The sequence below is a fragment of the Furipterus horrens genome, unplaced genomic scaffold (assembly GCF_987537825.1).
Source record: "Furipterus horrens unplaced genomic scaffold, mFurHor1.1.pri manual_scaffold_1, whole genome shotgun sequence".
Taxonomy (NCBI): domain Eukaryota; kingdom Metazoa; phylum Chordata; class Mammalia; order Chiroptera; family Furipteridae; genus Furipterus; species Furipterus horrens.
The window spans coordinates 77,784,792-77,803,725 of NW_028327171.1; the positions used below are offsets into that span (position 1 = coordinate 77,784,792).

The window sequence follows — 18,934 nt, forward strand, 5'->3', positions numbered from 1 at the left end:
TTCTTAAACTGAAAATTTCTGAGGAGTTGGTATGTCGCATAAACAGGATAGTTCAGGTTTGAATTTGAAGTCAAAAATATTAAAGTACTTTGTATTACATAGTATTTAGTAATACTGCACCTATCCTATTTTGTTTTAGCCTTATATCCATTTAGTCACATATTTTGTCAGGCTGCAGGATTAGAACTAATTGTTTCTATTGTTTCAATTCAGTATGCGAGATTTTAACCAACATGTGCCTTTAAGAGATACAGCACACCTTAATTGTACGTTTGAAATACTTCTCAGAAACACGATGCCCAGTTTACAGTCATCCAGCTAGTGGGGATGCTTCGGGGGATAGCATCTGGCATGAAGTACCTCTCAGATATGGGCTATGTTCACCGAGACCTCGCTGCTCGGAACATCTTGATCAACAGCAACTTGGTGTGTAAAGTTTCTGATTTTGGACTTTCACGTGTTCTAGAAGATGACCCAGAAGCTGCTTACACAACAAGAGTAAGTAACTTTCTTTCCCATTTGTCTTTGTTATCAAACTTGTGTTATGTTGACTTGTAAATAGATAGAAATCATGTCCTACAATGCTTTGTCATCCACATCTTCCCCTAAAGGAAATGTATTCTTTAATATTAAAATAATGTTCTTAATATGGGAAAATAGATGCTCATTGTTCATCAGAATAGTGATGATTTTAATTCTGAAAGCCCGTGCATTAATTGAATGCTTCCCTTCATAGGGCAGCAAGGTTCTCAAATATCTGAAGTTGTGGTATTTTCATATTTACCATTTTTCCATCATGATTGAGGCTTCTGAAAGTGGACTGAATAAATTCTCAGTACACCTATCCAACTACATATAGTTTTAAAGTATTTTAAATTAATATTTACATAAGTAACATATGTTAATATTCTAAAAATTTCAAAACAAAGACACCAAAAGGAGAAAAGTCATTCATAACTGTGCCACCTGCAAAAAATATTTATGTTTGTGAGTCAATTCTCTCAGATTTTTCCTGCATGCCTATATTTATACACATATGTTTAGATACATAATTAAAATGGGATTATTCATAATACCATTGTGTAGTCTGTTCTTCTCTTTAGCAACATACTTCTTAAACATAGATCACTGTCAATAAATAATCTTTATATTTTTATGTTTAGTAATTGGATGCATTCTATTTTCTGGTTGTACCATTTTTAACCAGACCCTAATTAGTGGACAAATTATTATTATACCTATTTTTCAATATTTTAAACAAAGGTTTATATAATTAATCTGCATTCACAATTATATGAGTCTAGTAATTTACTAACAATATATTCTTAAAAGTAAATTTTCTGTGTCAGAGTCTGTGCTGTTTTAAAAGAATACATAACTATACTCCTGAAAAACTTGATTTTATCCTTATTTTTAGTAGTTACTTATTAGTTTTGAGAGATTGCATTTAATTGGTTTAATTTGTATCCTTTCAATTCAAAATGAATTTGATTATTTCATCATGCTTTTACTAGCAGATTTCTTTAAAATACTGTTTTTTAAAATAATTTCTATTTCATGGCAGAATATTTAAAAAATAAAATATAATAATTATTAATGATACTACCCAAAGTTAGAGTTTTAACATTTTAATTTTATATTTCCAAAATATTTTTACATATTTTCATATGTAAATAATTCAATTGTGCATATACTTACAAAAATGATACCATGATATATAAAATTATTTTCTTTCATCAATATATCCACTATTTTAATATATAAATTTAATGTTTTGTAATCTGCCTTTTTAACATAAAATATAGAAAATTCCAGATAACAAATATTATTTTTTAAATATCATTAAATAATGTACAGTATTCCTTCAGTTATCACAGGTATTATGTTCTAGACCCCCCTGTGAAGTAGGAACCTTATATTTATTCTACACTCTTAAACCTATGTAACTTTAACAACATACACATACAGTACCGCAAAATCCCACAATATAGTGAAAAATCTGCGATAAATAATTATATATAATGTTTTTTAAAATCCCGCAATACAGTGAGGGTGAGATACGTGAACCGCAATATAGAGAGGGACTATTGTATAGCACTCCGCCTTTTTCATGTACATAATTTATTTATCCAATCCAGTATTAATTAGACAGAATTCCAAAGTGTTGATATTATTAACAATACTGTGCTATATTTTGATATGCAATTCATGTCTGTTCATAATTATCTTCTCAAGATAAATTTTTTGAATTAAAATCACTGAGTGTGCAACTCTATGAGAATTTTAATATATGAATCACTCAACTCTTTCATATAGTTTGTTACTGACTTCACACCTCGTAGCAAAATATAGTAAAAAGAAGCCTGTTTCTCCTTACTCTCATTAGCCAAAAGAATGGGCAGTTTTCTTTAAAAGTCAACTTCTGCTATTTTCTTCTTATTTAATTCTAAAAGTTTATTCCCAATTTAAAAAAGCAATTCATTTTTTTGTGAAATCATCAATCTTGAAAACTGCACTAACAGCCACCAAGATTGTCTCGTGGCATCAACATCACACTCTGAGAAAGTTCAATATGCCACACCGAGTTGCATCTATAAATATAGCTATAGTGATAGGTCTACAGAAATACAAAGCACAATATTCTGGAGATGTTCTGAGACGTGTTGATTTAGGGGCTGGAACACCCCTGATGGTTTTATATGTTACACCATTGTTTGCATTTCCCATTTCAATTAGACTCTGCAGTGGATTCACTTCATTCATGAACCAAAGTATTTTTTTAAATGTGTTCTGCATAAAAATATTCTTAGAAATACAGTTTGTTAGGTTAAGAGTAAGTGAAATAAAAGACAACTTTATATTTAGCATCTAGTTGAATTAATTCAGAACAGTGGTTATGACTGAACAACTTTGAAAACTTGATGGAATTGTAAAACAAGGGTAATTATCTTGATTGCAATTTTTAGTACTACTTCTCGGTGTCCAGGAAAATTAGTCAACATTCTTCAGAAAAACATCGTTTTTGTGATTAAATTATCATCTCAGAAGACAACATATGCAACAGATGATAATATACTTATTGTCTCCAAGAATGTTTTGTATTTTTACTCACTGCTAGTCTCTATTCTAAAGATTTCATTCATAAACTGCTAATATATGAGTATTTAATATATCCCATAAAAACAGTATTCTTGCTGGTATTATCCTTGTTTTAACAACAATCACTTTACCCCCAAAATGTGTCCAGTTTTGATTTTTAAAAAGATCTTTATTTGAAATATTTGATTTCTGGTAATTAAGTCAGGCTCCAATCCTATGCCAAACCCCATTTTTAAATGAGAGCACACTTGTTCTTGATACTAATCTTAATGTTCTCTTACAGGAACTTGAAAAATTCATACAGATCTAGATCATCCGCTTTCTGAAGAATGTTGGGTTAACTTTCATAGCTTCATTTACACTTGTTACTTTCTCAGGACCAAGTAGAAAAAAAGGTGCTGTGTCAAAATTCCTCTTTAGCATCTCTGAAAGTCAAAGTGCAACAGGCTCTTTGCATTTGTTTCATGTTTGGAAGATTCTTAAAAATCACACAGGTCAATGAACAACTGTTTAGAGTTCTTTGGTATTCATCCTTTTATTTTCTTGAAACTCCTCAAAATAATCATGGGGGTCCTAGGTTCCTTCTGAGAATCTGTGGTTTGAATCTGCCTATTTAGAATAATTTTGATACTTTAACTTAGTTTTTCATAGTGATTCTTGTTTGGTATAATAGCTTTATAATTTACTATAAAGTACAAGGTATGGTTATAAAGTAACAGGATTGCTATTTTGTTTTTTAAACATACACGCTGAAAGAATTCAATGAGTATTGCTACACTAAGTTGTCTTTAGGAAACTTGTACTTACTTCAGGAACACTACTATTACACAAAATGTTTTGTGAGTTCCCCTTTTAAAATTATCTTTAGCTCTGGCTGGTGTGGTTCAGTGGATTGAGTGCCAGCCTGCGAACCAAAGAGTCACTGGTTCGATTCCCAGTCAGGACACATGCATGCCTGGGTTGCCAGCCAGGTTCCCAGTTGGGAGCATGAGAGAGGCAACCACACATTGGTGTTTCTCTCCCTCTCTTTCCCAGTCCCTTTCCCTCTCTCTAAAAATAAATAAATAAAATATTAAAATTATCTTTAAAACTGATTCTGAATGATATGATCACTCAGAATTATCTAAGTATCTAACAAGTTTGACTGAGATAAAACCTCTAATCTCAATAAGCTTATACTTAATAAATAAGAGAAGTAAACGGGGAGGGATATGATTGTGGCAGAAGGGGTGGGCTGGGTGGGGGGGAGCAATGGGAGAAAAATGGGACAACTATAATTGAAAAACCAAAAAATAAAATTAAAAAAAAAAAAAAAGAGAGAGAGAAGTAGTACATTGTGGTATAGCAAAGTCTGCTTTTTTAAACCAGAACCAGTTTTCTCATATATAGACATCCACCTTATTTATTTTATTTAGCATATGCTATGATTATTTCAGAAAAACAAAGTCACCATTTAAAAGTGTGCCAAGGGCATTTGTTTTGGATAAACACATTCTGGTTAATCTGTTTTACCAATCACATTACTTTAGTCACACTTCACACATTTCACCAAGTGTCACTCCAATTAAGAAATTACCATTTGGTGCCCCAATACATTAAACTGTCCCCATTGCCCTTGGAAATGTATTGCCTGTGTGTGCTACCTGCTCATTAAGTTGACCCTGATTCCTGGTGACAACCACAAAGTCCTGTTCTCAACAGCTCTGCTTGGCTCCTGTAGACTCATGCCTATGGCTTATTTTATGGTGTCACGCCATCTCGTATTTCCTCTTCCTCTTCCTGTTGCCTTCTATTTTTCCCAGCATCATTGTCTTTTCCAAAGAACCCTGACTTCTCATGATGTTTTGTCATTTTTACCTCCAATGTTATTTCAGGATTAATTTGCTCCAGGACGCACTTGTTTTTTTTGTTTGTTTGTTTGTTTGTTTGTTTTTTGGCTTTAAGTAGAGTGTGATAGCACTAAAGAATTATTAGAGTCATTTGATTCAATGCCACTGAAAAAAATGTGTAGTGTCTGCTGCTCTCATTTTTAAAACACCTCTGCAATACACAGGCAGGGTAAGACAATTAAGTAGAAATTAAATACATTAATTCTCTATTTAAAAATTCTTAAACTGAAGGGATCATCTGAAGTGTTGAGAAAATGCTTAGCCTTAAACCTTAACAGCAATTTATTCAATATCAGACTTTTTCCAATGTTGCTTCTGTGTATGACAAGTTTTGTTTCCATATGTCCTCAATAGAATGCCTAAAAGGAAGGGATCAGTTAAGATCATAATGTATACTTTTTTTTTTTGCTCTCACTTTTTTTATGAAGATATTGGATAGGAAATCAAAATTACTTTCAATACTCATTTCCAGTTATTTCTCTTCGTTTCTCACTATTGAGTTATGCAGAATTTCCAAACTTTGACACTTTCCATTATACAATATTATTATACATCCTGTAACTTTTGTAAAATTCAACTGCACGTACATGAAATGTTGAGAGTGAGAAAGCCTATAATGTTTTAGTTAGTATTTTTATGAAAACAGTTCAATTTTGCCAGCTCCCTGAAATGCTCTTCCAGGAATGCTTAGATGACACCGTGAGGACCACTGGGGTGTGTACTTTATCTGAAATAAAAACAGCTTAAAAGCTAAGTAACTATTTTAGTAGTAATTAAATGATATAGACTCTGACTTATGATATAGTATTATGTGATATCACATTTGGAAGAAAAACTTTAAAGCATAGGTATAACCAGTTACTAAACGTTGCAAATGATCTTGAAAGGCCTAGGATTTTATTTGGGCCTAGGATTTTATTTGGGATGGATGTGATTGTAGCATTTAGCTCTGCAAATTTAAACCATCAGATAATTTTTGTTGAGAAAATCAAGCAAGCAAACACAAAGACAAATTCTCTCTCTTTGATTTCCCATTATGTGAATTTCTAAATTATGGCATTTGTCCTATTTTTTTTCACTGAACTACTAATCTACTTTATCTCATTTCAGCAGAGCCATAATATTAATGGGGAGAATTCTATGCCACTGAATACTTTTTTCAATCTTCCCCTTTATAACATTTAATTATAAACAGGTTATATATGCATGAATGCCTCTATGCATATGAACATACTTAAATTCATATGTTGAAATAGATGGAATACAAAATTCTAACATGATAATATTCAATATGTTGTTTTACACAATATTAGAAAAAATAAAAGAAAATGTAGACTTCTTATATATATGTTAGGTTGTATAAAGCCAATCCAATTCTCAAGCCCGCAAATTCATATTAGGGACATCGTTACCGCATAAACTGATTTAGGGAATCTGAGGAAAATAATTATTTATTCTTGATCTTTCCTCGTTATTAGATGTTTTAATTTTTGTTCTGAAGATGCATACATGGGATTACCAATTGTGTTTTTATATTGGATTAAGATGTTCTGCCTTTTGTCACATTCCTATGGAGCCAATTAATGCCTATTTAATTTTTAGAAAATAAAGAAAGTGAAAAGTTATCACAGGCATTGTGTGTTAGAGGGGAAAGAAATCTTATTTTACACTATTTAAAATTTAAAAAAAAAGAATAATATAGCCAAAGCAAGTGGTTAAAAGATAAGTGGTTGAATACTCCTGTTCAGAATAACTTCATTCCAAGAACAAAAATAATAGAAAATATGAGCCTTTCCCTGTAGGATGGCAAGGAGTAAGAACTATATATACCAAAAACTGATGTAATATGAAAAGACAATTATTTTGATAAATAATATATGTCATGTGTCATTTACACATGAGTTAAAAAAATCTAATCACTGTCCATTATATAGCAATGTATTTTAAACTTTGAACAGAAGAAACAGTCTCAACCCTGAATTTATTTCCTACTCTATTAGGATCAGTATGAATATGCCTTATATGGCTTTACAAAGTAAAGCCACATTCCAAAAATTAGAAAACTTTAGAAGATGTAGTCATCTCAGTGATCAATGTTGCATCAAAATTTCATGAGTATTCTAGTACTTTGCATTTCAGAGATAGGTAACAGGAACATTATTTTATGTTAAAATAATCTATCCAGATTTATGTGGGGAAAATCACAACTGTCATTTTGGAGTGGAACACAAGAGCAAGGAGGTTTTATGTAAATATATCACACACAATCCCTAGCAGGAACTGTTTTCCCTAAAATGCAACATTTATTCACTCAGCATATATTCAAGTGCTTACAATATACTAGATACTGTTTCTTTGGTTAATTACTAGGGTAAATCTAATATTTCTATTTCATGATTTTATTACAAGTATATAGTATTCCTGCTATATTGAATAGAACTTTCTGACTTTATTGCTTTTTTGGAAAATTGTATTCAGATTGCTAAAGATTCATACGGTCAAATGAATTTCCATAACTTTTTAAAAAATAAATAAGGAGTTGATTGTATGTAAACCACAAAGTTTAACATTTAAAACTTTTTTGATTGCGGGAAAGGGGGTGGGTTGGGTGGGGGAGAGAAATGGGGGAAAATGGGACAACTGTAATTGAAAAACCAAAAAAAAAAAAGAAAACTTTTTTGATCTTTGAAAATGAGCTATACTCATGTTAGAATATATATTTAGCCATACCCACATTTTTTGCATTGTTTTTGTTGAAAAGAGACATTATACATCAAATGACCTAATATTATACTTTATATGAAAGTAATAGGAAATGCTATTCATTTCCTAGATAGTTACTTAGAGTGCAATGTGAAGAGGTTTCTGTATTTCAAGAAATTCTTAAGTATTTCAAATAATGTTGAAAATCACAAAAGTTCAAAGGATGGGCTTTTACTACCTAGGAGATCATTTGTCTCTGATCTCTCATGGCAATCAAACATCTGCTGAAACGATTCTCTCAATGGCCCTTAAATTTGAACTACTGGGGAGCAGAACAGATGCTTCCCCTGAGAGTTTTCTTGGATTGCCCTTTACCTTGTCTACTGTTGTCTACAATGAGCTAAGTTTAGTCCCTGACAAAAATAGATGTCACATCCTTGGGTCAAATAATTTATCTCTGTAGTTTCACTTCTAACCTGAGAAGCCAATATTAGCTTCCATGTTAAACACTCAATTACTTAGGGTTTACTAAGATAAACTCTCTGAAGTCCTTTGTCACTCTAAGTATGACCTGACAGAGCTCACAGCAGGCAAAGTGAACTGTGGATCAGTAAAGCATTTCCTAATTCAGCAAAGAGAGGTTTGTATATATAATTGGAGAAAAAGTGAGGCAAATATAAGATATTATGCCTCAGTATCCAGAGATTTCAGCAATTATATTTTGTTTCTTTAGAAATCAAGACTTGAAGCCCCTAACCTATAGTAAATGAGCTGACTTCATTTAAGTGCCTGAAAAATCCAGGCTTTTAGCCAACAATCTCATTTGAACTGTCTAAATTCATTAAGCTTAGAGAACTGAATTGCAGGATCTTTTGAGAAACAGATTTACTGTGTGATTCTTACTCTAACTGCTGTTCATGGCCAAAGTGAACAAGATTTGAACTACTTTAACTAATCCTGGATTAAAGTTTAGCATTTATGTAGTGCTGCTGCCCGGAGAATCCCCCGTATCATTACTTGCACCATGTATTCCTCTCCTTTAACTTTTTTTGTAAAAATTCTGTAGAAGGAAATCCAGATATGACAACCAACATATAATGCAGCTTAGTTCAAAGCTAGGACCATCTTAAAGATTCCAACATAATTTACATTAAAAAACAGCATCCTTGATATTCATATAGTTCTAGACAGAAATTTGAAAATTGTAAGAGCTAAGGTTTCTAAGTCAGCACATATGTTAGAGATAGATAAGATTTAACATGAAGTCAGGTTTTATGTTTCCCATGACCCTCAGTTTGTGAATGACAAGATATCTGCACAGAGGTTAAGAAATGGCTAAAATATAATAGCAGGATGAAAGCTGAGTCCAGAAATCAGGACTCCTGATTAATAGTAAACTTTGAAATCTAAATGGAACAAATGAATGTAAATCTCCCTGCACCCCAAATTACTGAGCTAAAATTTGATGAAGCATCAACACTGAGAGGAACTGGGTCTAAATTTCACACTGCAAATATGGGGAACAAGCATTAACTTCTGATGTTGTTAAGTTTGGACTAGAGATCCCTCTGCAATTGAATTTTGTTACACTCCTTATGCTGTGATTCTTGGCTTACTCCAGAATACATAAATATCTGGGGAGCTTATGTGTACATATATAAATACTTCATTTTAAAATATTTATTAAATTTATAAATCTTTGTGTAAAAGATTTATAAATTACTTTTATAGTAACCGTTTGTGCTTTATAATATTCAGAATACCTAGTAGCATTTTACCAACAAAAATATAAATAGCCAACTAATTTCAATATGTATAACTCATAAACAAAAGTGGCATTAGAATAGTTTCCTGTGACAAGAAAGAAGTATGCCAAATAATGACACCATTCGTCTCATCAAATCCAGATTTTTGGATAGCTATTGAAGGATATATTTGGAAGTTATTTGAATAGCATCTAAAATTTAAATATATCTCCCCTACCCCATACATAAACTGGAAAATTTTTTTCTGAACCTGAAAAAGAAAAGAGAAAAAAGTCAAGCAATATGAAGTTAAATTTGTTGGGGTGGGAGGTGGGTGAGAAAGTTAAATTTCTGTAGTCAATCAGGAGCAGATGTATGAATAAATTCTGCAATGGAAAATGATGCTTTTATATTCAATTTATCTTATTTTTATAATCCGAAGTCTATAGCTGCTCAGTTTGAAGACAGAGAACCTTATCATGAAGTGTATCTAAATTAAAATTTATGGGCCTCAGCTTCTTTTTCACCATATTTCATAACCAAATTGGACCCTCAAGGATTTTTACTCAATGTCTCCTTATGCCAATGATATTTATGTTTTTGGAGCTGTAGATAATGTTTCTTCTTGGAGTAAACACTTTTTTCTCAGTAAAATCCTTAGTCATTGATGTCTTTATCTGATAAAGAAATTTATGCTTAATTTTTAAGTTTCATTAGCAATAAGAAGTTATCTCTTTTCCTTAAAAAAAGGAATGAATGGGGGGGAGTAAAAATGAAATAAAACATTAAGAAATAGAGGGAAAAATCTCAAAGGGGTGTTGTTATATTTACCAAAAGTCCAAAAATCAGAAGATTCACTCAGATTAACTTGGCCCTTACTTTTCTAGATTCGTACTGGAATAAAAATATCCATTGAAACTGTGAAAATTAGGAGGAGCAACAAAGGTTAATTCTACTTAATCTACAGAAGATCACAGATATAACCTGGACTTCATTTGAGTTATTTTCTATTGCAGATCAAAGTTGCTCACACATCATCTAAAGCAGTAGTTCTCAAGCAGGGATGACTTTTCTCCCCAGGGGGTATTTGCCATTTTCTGGAGACATTTTTGGCTGTCACAATTGAGAGAATGCAAATATAATTTACTGGATAGAGGCCAATGTACTACCAAGCATGCTAAAATGCACAAGCAGCTCCCACAACAAAGAATTTAGCCAAATGTCAACAGGTCTACTGTAGAGATACTTCATTGAAAGTTAGATAACATATGTAAGGAATATATATATATAAAGAATGGGAATGAGGATCAAATGTCCCTCTCAGGTACTTTATAACTTCTCCTATTCATACTGAACTGGACGTTGCATGGTACAGTATGGAATACATTGCTGTTGTTAAAATATGGAGTAGTCTAACCATCTGCCATCAGGCCTTCTAGAATGTTGACCTTTGGGATATCATAAACATAATGTAGCAAACAGTACACCTTTTATTCATGTTAAATTTTATTTTCATTTATTTCGATCTAACACTTGAACTTATAGTTCTCTATTCCCTGCCAATGCTATATATTTTAAACATGGTCACTTTATTTTTGATGTATTGATTTTATTCTATTTAAGTGACATTGGAGTAAACTCATAAATAGACTATCAATATGTCATATATTTTCAGTCAGCATATGTCTCAATGCATAATTATTTTTTATATTTAAAATTTCTACTTAGCTTCCCCTTACAATGGAATGGAGTAATATTCATATGCATAGATTTAGAATATTTATTAAATTACTGGTGGTGTTTTAAGCTGGTAAAATACCTGCAACATTAATATTGAGATACTTGATGTAAGATGTATATTGTTTATAAAAGCAAATGAAAATCTTTATACCATCATGCAAATTCCAAAATACTTAATCCATATGATATTCAGTGAGGTATTTTCATAATTTTATAGATACTTTTAAAAATTGATCTTCAGTGATTCTTATATTTACTACCTTCATGGAACTAACTGTGTTATTAAATAGTAGCATGAAGGGAAAGAGGATGACATCAGGAAATAATATAATTTTTACAGCTGTTATACTATATGTTGTCTTATTCTTATTTAATATTTATATATTCTGAAAAAATCGATTTAACATATTTTTCTAAAAATAAAGTGTACATTTAAAAATGTTAAAAATTTTCAAAGAAATCAATAAAATCTACTACTCTAGGTCCTACCATAATCATATTCTGTCACAATAAAACTACATGCTTCTCCAGGAAACAGTTTTGTAAACAGGTAAGCTAAAAATGCGAGACTCCTGTTTTTAAACTGTGGGAAAGCAGAAATGAAGGAGGAAAAGCAGTTACTCTTATGAACTTCCTGGTCAAGTAGAATAATTAAACAATAGATGTATCACAGAACATGGAGTAACCAACCTGACTACAAGATTCCCGATGTCCTACCAATGGGCTCACATGTGACCAGAATGTTCAACTAAGACTTTTGCTAGTTAAAAAAAAAAAAGCAGGCAGGGAAAAAGCCCTACAAAAAAAAAAAAAAAAAAGCATAATTTAGGAGAAAGGGAATTCAAGTCAAGTCAATGAGCATTATTGAGTCCTTACTCTGCACATTTGCCAAGATAATATCTAAAAAAGACAATTGCTCTCTGAAGTGAGTGAGCACTGGCTCATGTGGCTTAATGCTAATTATCTTCAGCTTTATAAGCTATTCAGCTTCCATAACCTTATGATTTCAAATTACAGTTGGAATTTTAATTATGGCATGGATAGGATAAGGGCTACTACTTGAATTCATTTTATTTTTGTTGAATAGAGAAAATTTGAAACTACAATGCTGAATTAAGGAGTTTATGATAGCATATATATAATAACATTTTCACCCTTTCTCAAATTCTGTAATGATTTGCTATGTTGGGATTTCTACTGTAGCTTGATTTCAAATTAAGTGTGTACAATGATGGTTTATGTTTCTCTCATTTAAAGCCAGAGTGACTTGATATTACATTTTTTTGCCAATCATAGGAAAATAAAAAAATTATAATATCCCTCTTAGTCTGATTTATTTTTAGCAACAACAGTAACAAATGCAAAATTTGAATCGTGTTGAAATTGACAATAAACTTTCCCTTATATCCCCATTTAATAAATTATTTATACCAATAGTAAAAGTGTATTAATGAATGGAAGAGAACTACAAAGGAAGAAAACAAACATTTATTGAGTACTTTATTAAAAATTAGATATTTCAATAGTTTCCTTATGTCTATCATAACTCAGTTGCCAAATACAAAAATTCCCTAAATAATAATGAATATAATATTCCATCATCTTTATTCTCTTCCTGATTTCCTTAGTGATTGATGGTGTCATTTACCAGATGGCAGACTAGGGGCAGAATGAGGTTCTTGAATCTATGATTATCACATCAATATCAGAGCAAAACTAATCAGTCTAAAAAACTACTTAGAAGCAGATAATGAAAGTCTTCTAATAAGAAAGCTGAATAAAAATACATACATAAATAAATAAATAATAAAAATTGTAAAAAAGAAAATCCAATTGAAAAAAGAAAGAAAGAAAAAGAAAGAAAGAAAGAAAGGAAGGAAGAAAGGAAAGAAAGAAAGAAAGAAAGAAAGAAAGAAAGAAAGAAAGAAAGAAAGAAAGAGAAAGAAAGAAAGAAAGAAAGAAGGAAGGAAGGAAAGAAAGAAAGAAAGAAAGAAAGAAAGAAAGAAAGAAAGAAAGGAAGGAAGGAAGGAAGGAAGGAAGGAAGGAAGGAAGGAAGGAAGGAAGGAAGGAAGGAAGGAAGAAAGGAAGGAAGAAAGGAAGAAAGAAAGAAAGAAGGAAAGAAAGAAAGAAAGAAAGAAAGAAAGAAAGAAAGAAAGAAAGAAGAAAGAAAGAAAGAAAGAAAGAAAGAAAGAAAGAAAGAAAGAAAGAAAGAAAGAAAGAAAGAAAGAAAGAGAAAGAAAGAAAGAAAGGAAGGAAGGAAGAAAGAAAGGAAGGAAGAAAGAAGAAAGGAAGAAAGAAAGAAAGAAGAAAGGAAAGAAAGAAAGAAAGAAAGAAAGAAAGAAGAAAGAAAAAGAAAGAAAGAAAGAAAGAAAGAAAGAAAGAAAGAAAGAAAGAAAGAAAGAAAGAAAGAAAAGAAAGAAAGAAGAAAGAAAGAAAGAAAGAAAGAAAGAAAGAAAGAAAGAAAGAAAGAAAGAAAGAAAGAAAGAGAAGAAAGCTGAATGTTCCAAGGCTAAAATTCTAGGTTTTAAAACTATCTAGGGACTTCAACAAGGACATTAAGCAAAAGCAAACAATACTTTTTTAGTCACACTTTCTTCTAAATAGTTCAAAATAGCCCCAGTTTATTTAGAATGAGTTGTATGAGCATCATATAGAAAAATATAAATTAAGAGGTTTCTATCCATAATTAATTCAAATATATTAACTTTTAAATATATGGACTCACTAAACAGTGACATGGAGCAGAGCTCAGCTAGCACACTAAAAGCTTTATCAATGGAAACCTGTAGAAAAGTTAACTGAACATACAACTTTGCTAATTGGCTTAATTGCTGAGCTAACTGAAGGTCACTTATTTACTCACAATGTGTTTAGAATAACATGTTCGGAATAAAATGAGAAAAAGCAAATTGTCTCACTTCTTTATATTTTTCCATAAGGACAGCAACTCAAGCATTGATATAGTTAGGAGCCAGAGGAAAGCTTAGATTAAAAACCCAAATGACAAACAAGAGGCCATAATCTGAACATCCAAATTAGCAAATACTGTAGTAGAGGGTTGTGTCATTTCACAGGTAACTGACTACTGGGCAATGTGACCAACATACTTTCCTAAAATAGCACAGTGTGCTGGGAACCAAAATATTTCCTTAAGAATTAGTGCAAAGTTAAAGATAATGTAAGAGTTATTTGATCAACCAGTAGGCTAAAGAAATTGTAATACTGAAAAGTTTAAATTTGCTACTCTAACGATTGTGTGTTTATTAGTGTGTGTTTGGCAGGCTCACTTAGCATAAGAGCAGAATTCAAAATGTAAGTGTTTTTATTAAAATAATTCTTCATACTTTTTTTCAAAATACATTTCCTGTGTGTTTAGGTTTTAACATTTTAATAAGATTTATACAGTGAAACTAAATAGCACACGATTGGAAAATCATTCTGAAAATAACTTGCTTGAATCTGTGACCAAGTGCTACATTAGAGAATACACTGCAAGAGTTATAGCCAAGTAATGGCATTGTGGAGATCACAGCTCTTGCTGAAGACATGGGCTTGGATATAGCAGCAGAGATCCCTCCAACAGCATGTGTATCTGCATCCAGAGCAGCAGGTGAAAAGATTCTCCTTCCAAACTTAAATGCAGGTGTAGCCATGTCCTTACTGGAAAAAAAAATCACTTTTTAGAATTTTGCTGTTTTAAGAAACGTCATTAAAGTATGTTTAATGTTCTCCTCTCTGAAAAATAGTGATAAATTACATAAGCTGAAACAACTTTGGCAGATTCCATTTTAATCCTGGTTGAAGTCAAACACAGTAAGTGTTCTTTTTGCTCATGTTTGTCATCAATCTGTTTTTTTTTTCTAATGTTTATACTTTAATTTCAGCTAGAGCTCTTAGTAAGGTGACATAGTTCCATGCCTTTTATTTGCTAAATACAAGCATGGAAAAGATTTTCTTTGTTTATTTTTTAGTGCCTTTTTTTGTAGCAGAGATAAGACAGCTGAGATTTTAAAATATTATCTTCTCTTTGCACCATGAATACAGTTTTGTTTGACTTCTGTTAATTCTCAGAATTCTTTAAGAGAGAGAAATTATGCCCAATAGTTCTATTTGTCATATAGAATAGATTTTGTTAATTGTCACATGTAGAAGTCTATTTTCATCAAACTTAAGAAATATTATTTGAAATTTTGAATCCTTAAAACTCAAACGTAGTCCAGACAGGTGCAAATAAGTTAATTGGGAAGTGAGGTTGAGATTTAAAATGTTATTGTTATTGTTAAGTTTGAATGTATTGACAGAGAAAAGGGCAATATTAGGCTTTACAACAAACCCTCCGAATTTAAATATGAAAAATACCTTTAAATTTTTTGTTGAAAAATACACACTGTAAAGAAAAGAGTGAATTAGTGTGAGGGAGAAAAAGAAAAGAAAGGGGAAACTTCTAAGACCACACGTCCTCTCATCTACAAGACTGTAAACATTTTCTAGTCTATCTTTCTGGTTCTATACCATTATTACTCTAGTGCATGCTGAGCACTATAGTGTCTCATGCTAACTCCCCTGGCTTTCTTCATCTGGCTCCCATCTCTTCAATTTTGATTTACTTTACTTCACCAGTATAAATTGCTGACTACTTTTAGGCTGGACGCTTCTCAAGAAGGCTGCAGTCAGTCCCCTTCTCTGCACTCATGTGTCTATAGTTTCATGCATTCTTCCAAGCCTAGTGTAAGCCCTACCTCTTTCAAAGATCTTCCAGCAGTTCAATACTCTTCTCTGAACATCTCACTTGTATAAAAACATCAGGAAGTGTCAAGTTTTCTGAGTTACTTAAAATCACATATACCATCTCCTCTACAGGATAAAAGTCAGTATACCTATGGTTAAATTCTGAATTTACCTTTTCTCATCCTTTCATTGTATTCCTCCACACAATCTGTAGTTTTACACTAGAAACTATTCTTTCAGAACATATATTTTCCTCCTCTGCGCTTTTACTTATGTCATTTCCCTCCGAGTGTGGGAGTAGTAAGCTGATGTTGAGGCTTTACCATGTTCCAGGGGCTTTGTTAAAGATTTTCCTAAAATTTGTCATTTAGCTTCACAACAAAGGAATAAATCAGTATTATTACTTTTCAGATGAGGAAATTCAGACATAATGAAGTAAAATAACTTACCTTCTAAATTCCCCATCTGTTTCTCAAAAGCAGTATATGTCCCCCTTTGAGGATCACTTCAGAACCAGCAAGTAACAGGAGGCGCAATGTCAGTGGAGCACATTTGATGAATATAGCTTAAAATTTTGATGATGTAAATTCTTTGGAACACCCATTATTTTGTTCTTGTTGTATCAAGTATTGATACATCTTTTAAACCTCGGTTTGCATGTGACCTCCTCAGTCCCTCTAGAGATATTTGGAGCTCAGCGCTCTGCAGCACAATGGCCTTCACCACTGCCTTTCTACGGAGAGCAGGTCCATGGCCAGTGTGCTCAGTATCGCCCGGAGCTTCACAGAAATGCAGACCCTGTCTACACTCTGGAACTAATGAATCAGAATTTCCACTTTAATGTAAATGAGCAATAGATGATTCATACGCATTGTAGAGTTTGAGAAACAAAGTTTATTTCTCTGATAAGATGCTTTTTTTTTCATTTAGTTATCACAACAATTACTTATTATTCCTATTTTCCTGATATTTTCCCAATAGAGGGCCAGTATGTTATTTAGATTTGTCTGAACCAGAGTGACCAGTGTAATACTTCCCATACGGTTGCCACTTGGCACATCTTTATTAAATGTATTTATTAAACTGAAAGTAAATTCCACAGGAGTCCTACCTTTATATATCATATAACTCATACAACCAATAACTTTCTCTAGGAAATCCTGGGGATGTAGTTATCTCATATCCTCTTAGTTTATATTGTGGCTACCTAGTATACAAAAGGTACGTCAAATGAAGTGAGGCGCTGAATAAATTAAGATAATTGATTAATGTATTAAAGAGAGTTTTGCAGAAGTATAAATTTATTTTAAATTTACTTAGTTAATAAATACCTGTAAGGATCAAGGAGTGGTATAACTTCTTTCCAAATATTAACTTGTTCACATTTTGAACTAAGATTGTGTGGTAGAGCATAAATGTAGTTAAATCAATAAAGGTTGATTTGAGTGAGATTCCTCATTCTATTCTAATGCACAGTATTGCACATCCACTTCAAGTTGCTTTGGTATGATACAAAATGTCAACATTTAAGGAATTTTCAGATTTTTTTTCTTTATTATTTTAAAATTCTATTAAATTAATTGAAAGGAAATATTGCAGTAAATGGTATGCCACTTCTGCTTGGTACTAAAATAGAATATCAATATGCATTCACACAAACCCATGTTCATTTCAGAAGAGAAATACCTTGACAAATTCAGTCAGATTTAAAATTATTATATATATATATGTATATATATATATACATATATATATATAATATAGCCCTGGCTGGTTTAGCTCAGTGGATTGAGCGTCGGCCTGCGAGCTAAGTGTCGCTGGTTCGATCTTCCAGTCAGGGTACATCAGAGAAGGAAAACTCTGACTCCAAAAAACCTCCGCTGCCTTGCGGCATACCTCTTCAGGGGAAAGGCTAAGGGAGTAAACCCCGACAGAAAATCCGGAGCCGGAGTCCCTAAGGCGGTTTGATGTTGTGGTCAACACCGGCAACTCCTGCGGCGCACCTGAAGCCAAGCTGTATCGACTCCGTCTTTCCCTTGGACCCTTCAGCTGCGAAGAGAGGGGGGGTCTGCTGCATGGGCAACAGCAGACCCTCCATATTACCCTGCCCAGGCTCTGTAGCTTCAGCGTCATCGCAAGATGTCGATTCAACACGGGAGGAGACAGATACCATGTCACTCCCGAGTCGGACTGCACAGCCATTCTCGGCGGTGCAGATAGACTCTTAAGAAGCTACACCATCGTCTCTCGAGACGGACGGCTGCCGACGATATATAATATGTTTTATGGATTGATCATGAACATCCATGTGATTTTACTTTCAAAGGGAGGAAAGATTCCAATCCGATGGACATCACCAGAAGCTATAGCCTACCGCAAATTCACATCAGCCAGTGACGTATGGAGTTACGGGATCGTTCTCTGGGAGGTGATGTCCTATGGAGAGAGACCATACTGGGAGATGTCCAATCAGGATGTAAGTATTTCTAGTCTATGAGTGAGGGGTTCAAATTAAGAGATCAAGCTGTGCAAGAAAGCAGAGCATAATGATACCAGATGGCTCACACTGAAATAGAAAACTTTAAAAAATGAAATTGTTTCTAAATCTTGCAAGAATATTAATTGAGCTGCTTTTAAGGCTTTATAGTTTTCCTTCAGACAGAGGTCTAGAACTGAGACAACAATGAAGACAATTGTATTAAAATGTAATGAAATAAGTGGCTAACAAGATAACCAGTATATGTCAGGGAGTGTTTGACATATTTTTGCTACACAATTGTTTCTATGTAACATTAGTAAAATATACATGTCTGCCATCCTTTGTTGATTTAATTAATGCATCTATGCTGACATTTTGTTTAATTAAATATAGTATTTCCCAAAACAGACAAAACAACCAATCTGTAGTGTGTTGTTTCTCGCAATATATTAATGGTACACATGAATTTGGTTATACAGACTGACGTCTCTGGATATAAATAATCATCTTTAACTCTATTATAACTGTGATATGATTTTTCAAAAGGATTT

At 32.5% G+C, this 18,934-nt stretch overlaps 1 protein-coding gene across 1 annotated transcript in view; it reads left to right on the plus strand.

The window, feature by feature from the left end:
* The window catches only part of LOC150021327 (ephrin type-A receptor 3), a 118,254-nt gene that overhangs the window by 78,901 nt on the left and 20,419 nt on the right, over positions 1 to 18,934 (plus strand). The window contains exons 10-11 of the mRNA XM_090286690.1: positions 289 to 498; positions 18,231 to 18,380. Of these exons, the coding sequence (XP_090142816.1) occupies positions 289 to 498; positions 18,231 to 18,380 (360 nt within the window). The remainder of the gene's footprint in view (positions 1 to 288; positions 499 to 18,230; positions 18,381 to 18,934) is intronic.